Source organism: Neopelma chrysocephalum, unplaced genomic scaffold (genome assembly GCF_003984885.1).
Source record: "Neopelma chrysocephalum unplaced genomic scaffold, ASM398488v2 Primary Assembly neopelma1_119, whole genome shotgun sequence".
Taxonomy (NCBI): Eukaryota; Metazoa; Chordata; class Aves; order Passeriformes; family Pipridae; genus Neopelma; species Neopelma chrysocephalum.
Genome location: NW_020897781.1, coordinates 1,125,185 through 1,132,015, shown reverse-complemented (window position 1 = coordinate 1,132,015; position 6,831 = coordinate 1,125,185). Strand labels below are relative to the sequence as shown.

General features: G+C 50.6%; 1 protein-coding gene across 1 annotated transcript; it reads right to left on the bottom strand.

Annotated features, from left to right (window-relative positions):
* Positions 1-5,074: 5,074 nt before the first annotated feature.
* SLC2A4RG (SLC2A4 regulator) lies at positions 5,075-6,820 on the bottom strand. The gene is made up of 4 exons (XM_027697465.1): positions 6,683-6,820; positions 6,308-6,575; positions 6,113-6,192; positions 5,075-6,025 (listed from the first exon to the last, which is right to left on the bottom strand). Exons 1-4 carry the CDS (start codon positions 6,766-6,768, stop codon positions 5,914-5,916), a joined length of 546 nt encoding a protein of 181 aa, XP_027553266.1. The 5' UTR covers positions 6,769-6,820; the 3' UTR covers positions 5,075-5,913.
* Between the last annotated feature and the right edge of the window lie 11 nt (positions 6,821-6,831).

The window sequence follows — 6,831 nt, the reverse complement described above, 5'->3', positions numbered from 1 at the left end:
TTCTAAACAAGTCCTTCTCTGTTCCACTCAGACACTGTCTTAGCAGTGTCGCTTCCAGCGGCACGACTGACTTCGCCTTCCCTTTTCCTCCTTCTCCCCCTGGGAGCCCCCACCCGCCCCTCCGGCCGAGCCAGCCAGGATGCATGTGAGGGAGGTGGAATTTCTGCAGGTGTGAGGAGGCTGGGTGAAGCATGAGTCCTCCTCCCCTTCCCACCCTGAACCGAGCACCAGGGAGGTTTTTGTGTCCGAAGCAGGTTGGTTGGTTGGGGGTTTTTTTAACACCTTATCTGTGCTAAAATCCCAGCAGCAGTGGAATTCCAAGCTAACGTTGTGAAAGCAGATGGATGCATGCGTTGGAGGGCTTCCCCGATGATACAAGCCTTTTGCAAAGTTATTTAAAGAGTTTTTATTATTTTTTATGGAGCCAAATAGATCAAAAGGCAAGTCAGACTACAGCCTTACGAATACTTCTCTGAGATTCTCAGCTTCCAAAAGAATCACCATCAAAGACAGATTGTGACTTTTCTTGGACCTACTGGCATCTTACCCACATCCTGTCTTCCAGCCTTGGTTATCCGCGGGCGCCGAAACACGTGTTGGTGCTTCCAGAAGCACCTTTTGCTCTAGGGGACACAGGTAGTTCTGTGCCTGTCATTCTTCTCCACAAATATCTCCACTTCTCCCCCTTTGCTCAGCTGCCTTTTTCGTAAATATATGCAAACCGTAGCAAAAACGAGGCATTGGGCCAAGTGCAGGATGAGCTGGGAAAGGCGAGAAGCCAAGGCGAGGAGATCCCAGCGGGGGGGAATCTTGCTGCTCCTGTCCCATGGACTGTGGTGGGGCCAGGATTTCACCTGGGTACCTCGTTCTTCCTTGCCAATTCATCGCTGGTGGGTGTAACAAACATCTGCTTAATTCATGACAAAAACCTTCAGCGTTAGCTGCACTGGTTCCGTGTAAATTTTCAAATAAACCATTTTTTTCTTTAAATAAGAAGCAGGTTTCTCTCCCAGAGTCTCTTCAGACTGTGTGGGGCTGCTCCAGGTAGTTGGATTCTCCCTGTTCATATCGGCCACTGTTGCCTTCTTCCAGCTACACCTAAATAACAGTAACAACGTGTATTGGAAGTGTCTTGTTCCTGAGACGCAGCTTGTTCTACCTTCACTTCTTTGCTTCTGGTGCTTTTTTTAAATAATAATAAAAAAAAAAGCTGAAGACCTCACTCCTTCCTTGCCATCGAGCAGTTTTCTATGATGTCTGTGACAGTGGTACCTTGAAACCTGCCACAAAAGACAACCCAGAAGCCAAATGACTCAAGGTGCTATTTTCCTCCCTGCGGGCCAGAGAGCATTCCTGCAGGCCTGGTGGTCCCTAAGGAAAAGCGTGGTTCCACCCAGCAAAGGAATTAAAAGCATATTGTACATAAACCCCCATAAAGCAAATCATCTGGAAGGATTTAAGGCACTCGGTGCCGGGATTTGGTGGAGTGCGGTGGGAGCTTCTGTCCTGGCACTTGCAGAAGCTGGTTCTCTGTTCATTCCCTGATTCCAGTTGCATCCTGGGTTTATGGCATTCACTCCTTTTCTCTCTGCTCCTCAGTTCCTTGCAGGCATTCATTCACCACATCCTCTCTGCACCCATCATCCCAGTTCATGCTGGGAGCCTCCCAGCTCCCAGGCTCCTGCTGGGTTGGTCTGGGGGTGCCTCAGCAGTGTGGGAACACGAATCTTTCCTAAAATCTTCTGTGAGGCCACGCCAGCATTGCTGCTGCTGCTCCTTGGACTGGAGGAGTTAGTGAGACTTGTTGCTTTAGCCAGTGAGCATGGATAACCCTCTTCCTTAAATATGGGAAGAGCAGAGTGGGTCGTGCAGGAACATTTTGATTAACCTGTAAAAATCTCATTTTGTATTTTAGCTTCTTTTCCTTCTCTTCCCCTATTTAAAAAGCTGTAAAAACCCACCCAGTATGTCTTGTTTGGACCTTTATATACCTTTTCCCAGTGGTTTTGGGGGGGTTTCCAGAATGAGGACGTTCCCTTATGCGGGCTCTGTATTTATTGTCATTTACCCTGTAAATATGGAGGGGGTGGGGGTGCCTGAGGTCCTGAACATGCAGCCTCACCTGTTACGTGTAGACAAATACATACAGTACTTAAAGATTTATCTGTAGCTTTGCTTTTTATATGTAAAAATCTATTTAAAGAAAGAATTTTAAGACCCAAACAGTTCAAACCCCTGGGTTTGTGTGACATTCCGATTGCCCATCCCCTCTGATTCCAGTGTGTCCATCCACCTTCTAAGGAGGAGCAGGTGTGGCCTGAGTCCCCCTCTTCCTCCTGCCCTCGCCCTTGGGTGACTCGATTTTGTAATTGGAGTTACGGGGTGCTGAGCTTGACTTCACAATTCCTTTGGAAATGCTGTATTATTTTCTTTCCTTATTTTTATTAAGGGTGGGCAGAGAGCCAGGCAGCACTCAGGAGTGTTCCCTAATTGTGCCACTTCGAGGCTCTTTGAGCTGAGGATGCAAAAAATAAAAGCAAATTGAAAAAAAAAAAAAGGAGAGAAAAACGGAAAATCCACATAAAAACTAACTTCTCCCAGGTTACTGTTATAACCTCACACGAGCTTCTGTCCCACTAACACCATGTACCAAATAAACCCCTTCTAACACCTGATGTCTAGTGAAGTGCTTTGTTTTGATGGAGGTGTGCAGAGTTGGGAACACAGGAATTAATCTTCAACCTTCCGTGCTCCAACTTGGGTTCAAAAACAGGAATTTGGGCACTTTTTTTTGTATGCTGAAACTTTATAAACTTCATCAGTTGCTCCAGGTGATCACATCCCTCCAGCTTCTCTCTGGGATCTCTCGGATCTACTGCCTATGCAAACTTCTGCTCTTGGAGATTTAAACAAAACCCCACTAACTCTGCCTGTGCTGCATCTCGTCTTTGTACTTCCCTTCAGGGCTTTGTATACTTCACTGAGGTTCCCTTTTTTTAATTTTTTCTAAATATATATATATATATATGTGTGTGTATATATATACAGACTTAGTCCTGAAACAAATAACCCCCATAGAGGTAAAACATGGATACACTCGGCCTCCAGAACTTGCAACTCATTTTTTTAAGCATTTGTACATGTAAATGTTCCTCCTTGAATTCCTTGATTATCCTAATGTTTTATTTAAAACGTGAGTGCCAGGAGTACAGAGCGTTTTGGCCACGGCATGGAACAGGGGCCGAAGGCATTGTCCTGCCTGAGCCCTCTGGAAAACATCCCAGGGATGCATGGACTTGGATAATATCCTAAAGGGTGGAGACAAACGAGGTCCTTGGTGTCTGTCAATTCAGAATTTCCAAAAATACTATTTAAAAATTGTTCATTCCCCAGCTTTGTGTGTTTTAGGGTCACCCCAAAGCCTCTCAGCTCTGGAGTGACCGTGTGGAGGTGGAGGGGGACATCCCTGAGGAAGGTTTGCAAAATGACTGTCCTTTCCCTTTTCCTTCTTTTTTTTAAATCAAAAATCAATGTTTTGGACAACAAAATAAGTATTTTTTTGTACGAAAGGAAACCCACTCCAGCATTACTTCCCCTTCTGTATCCTCTCCCACTCCTGCCTTTAAACACTCTGCTTTCCTGAAGTGAAGCCTTGTGGCTTTGAGGTGGGTGGGTGTGTTTTGGGACTGATGGCTCTGTCCCTGTCTCCAAGCACCCCCCCCAACACTCCCCCTTTTGCACATTGCCCTTGAGGAAAGAAACTCCATGAAAACAATGCAAAAACTGGAATTTTTTGCAATATTCTGAAAGATAATCTTAATTTTCGCTCATTCTGTGACACGTGCGACTCCTACAAAAGCCATAATTAATGGTTCCTTTGATTTTTGTAGATCCTGAATTGTTTTGAATTTCAGCCTTTTTTTTTTCTAGTCCCCCCTAGTCAGAGTGCTGTGTGTATGCTTTCATATATATTTATTTTTCAACGTGCTTTAAACCTGTCTACAAAAATAAAGCTGAACAAACACAAAAAGGACGGTGTTTGAAGATTGTTGATTTTTTTTTTTCTGGGAATATTCTATATTATACTGACTTTATATTAATTATTATAAACCTGTGTTTGTATTGAAGATGTGTTTAATATTTTGGGGAGGTTGAGGAGATTTCGTAACCAGAAGTCAGTGGGAGAACATGCTGTGTTGTACTGATTTTCTGTCAATGTAGTTCAGGTAAATCTGATTTTATTTTCTAGTTGCTGCCCTGTTCCTCGCCTGCCGGGGGCTGCCCCTCGGATAGAACCTTTGTGATGGGATTTAGCTTAGACATACCTGCAAAAATCAATCAGTTTCAATAAATTGGGAAATTGCTGCTACAATTTTGTCTGGTTTTTCTTTTTTTTTTTTTAATACATAGTTGTTATTATTATTTTCTCCTTGCCCTGTGTTTTAAGGATGGGGTGACACAGGGGACCGTGGGCACCACCCAGCTGCAGCCCTGTGGTGCTGCAGGGCCCTGCATCCCCCCCCTGCTCCTGGATGTGGGGATAGGGGTCCCCACTCCCCAAAACCTCCCTTCACCCCAGCAGGGAGCTCTGCTTGCACTCAGGCTGGGGGTGCTGCTCCCTCACCCTTCCCCTTTCCCATCTCTATCCCAAACAGGCACCTTGTGGCTCATTCACCCCCTCCCTGCTGCATGTTGGTGGCAATTTCCTTATTTTTAGGGCTTTATCTGAAATTAAAACAACTCCCAGGAGGATGCACAGGGCGATGCCCTTCCCAGGGGATGCAGGAGGGGGGTGGCAGCAGGTCTGGGGGTGCCACAGGGCCCAGGGTGCCCACCCTGCCTGTCTTAACAGTAACTAAAGAACAGGAACCATCAAAAAGAAAATCCAAATACTTGTTGGGTTTTTTTTCCTTCTAGATCTGACACATCACATCCCCAGAGGGGACAAGTAGGGGGCACAGCACCAGCCCCTCCCATGGGGCCAAAGCAATGGGGGGGGTCCCTGATACAAAGGAAACCTTCCCACAGGGTAGGAAGGTGGCAGGGCCACCAGCCCTCCCTGTCCCCTCCCTGCATGGGGAGAGGAGCAGGGTGGCATGGCCTGGCCAAACCCAGTCCTGAGCCACTGCCTGGGCTGGAAAGTGACAGGACAAGAGGGGAGAAATGGGTTGGGGGAGGGGGGGAAGGGTTTTTTTTTGGTACAAAGGGAGTTTAAACTGAATTAATTCCCTTAAAGCCCACCCAGGGCTGGAGGCGTCCTGCGGCCCGCGCGCTCTCGTGCTGTGGGATTGGTTAAAATGACGAATTTTCGTATATTTTATTTAAAAAATAAAAACCACACGAAGGAGAAAAAAAAAAAAAAAAAAAAAGGAAAACAAAAAGACCCCTCTTTGTGCAGTTTGGCTTAGTGCAAATGGGCGCATTCCTGCAGGCACTTCCCGGGGCATCGCCCCGGAGGGAGCTGCTGCTCCCCGGAACAAGAGAGAGAAATGACAATACGAAGAGTAAAAACCCCCTGGGGGGGTAAAAGGAGGGGGGCAGGCGCCCACTTCTGCCCTGGGCACTGGGGCTGCCCCCCGGGAGGAACAGACACCCCCTTTCCCGAGCCCCCGCCGGCCACAGGCACAGCTTATTTGGGGGGTCCCCAAACCGGAGTGGGGAGGGGGCCGGGAGCAGCCGGCCACCCCCCCCCAGCCCCCACCTGCCAGGAGCGGGGTTGGATTTAGCTTATTTTCGAAGGAAAAAGAAGGGGAAGGGGGAAAAGCTCCCTGGCTGTGGGGCAGGGGGGGCTGTGTGTGTGTGCATAAAGCTTTCGGGGGGGCCGTTCCCTGAGTCCGGGGGGGCGGCCGGGGGGGCGCGAAGGCACCTCGAGTGCAAAATGTGCAAGAAGGAGGGAGCCGGCGCGGGGCCCCGTCAGTCGAGGAAGCGCTGGCAGGCCTTCTTCCAGCGGCACGCCGTGCACCACATCTCCCGGTGCTCCATGCCGTACACCTTGCGGCACTTCTTGGCATCGCCCCGCGGCCTCCTGCAGGAACAGGGCACAGGCAGGTCACAGGGAGGGGGGACACGCGGGCGGGAGGGGACAGGGCGGGGCACGACAGCCGTGGCTCACCTGGGGACAGCGGGTGGCTTGGGCGGCGGTGGGGTGGGCGAGGAAGGGGACACCGGTGGCCGCGGGGGGGTCCGGCAGCCCTGGAAGAGAGAGGACACAGCCCCCCTCAGACACGGGGTGGCTGCGGGGGCTGGAGGGTGACGGTGGTGAGCCCCCCGCCCATCCCTGTCCCCCTCCATCCCTGTCCCCCCTCACCTGGTACGCGTGGTCCGTGTGGACGTGGCAGCGGCCGGGGGGGCCCGGGGGGCTGCAGGGGGAGGCCAGTGCCAGGTCGGGGATTGGCAGTGCCAGCGGCAGCGGCAGAGCCGGAGCCTCGGGGCCGGGAAAGGCAGGAGGCACCGAGGAGGTGGGTGAGACAGGAGTCAGGCTGGAGAGCCCGTCCGTCAGCACATCCACGTCCACGTCCAGCTCCGTGTAGTAGAAATCCTCCTCGCCATCGCTCTGCTCGGGGTCAGCTTTCCGGCTGCAGGGACAGCAGGGTCTGGCTGCAACACTCTCCCCCTCCACGGTAGGACCCCGCAGGGGGCACCGGGGGACCTGGGGGTGTCCAGGGGGACCCCACGTGCTTACCCAAGGTGCACAGTTCGGATGTGCTTCTGCATCCCTGAGGAGCTGCTGAGGACTTTGCCACAGCTCTTCCACAAGCACTTGAACATCACCTTGGTGGAGTTCTGCAGGAGAGAGGTGTCAGGCTGGCAGCCCTATCTCCATCACATCCT

Bases quoted from the DNA above. Each gene is read 5' to 3' on its own strand.
- SLC2A4RG (XM_027697465.1), bottom strand. From the start codon at position 6,768: ATGTTCAAGTGCTTGTGGAAGAGCTGTGGCAAAGTCCTCAGCAGCTCC. The intron at 6,576-6,682 runs GTAAGCACGTGG...CTGTCCCTGCAG, and splicing joins ATCCGAACTGTGCACCTTGG to CCGGAAAGCTGACCCCGAGC. The intron at 6,193-6,307 runs GTGAGGGGGGAC...TCTCTCTTCCAG, and splicing joins ACACGGACCACGCGTACCAG to GGCTGCCGGACCCCCCCGCG.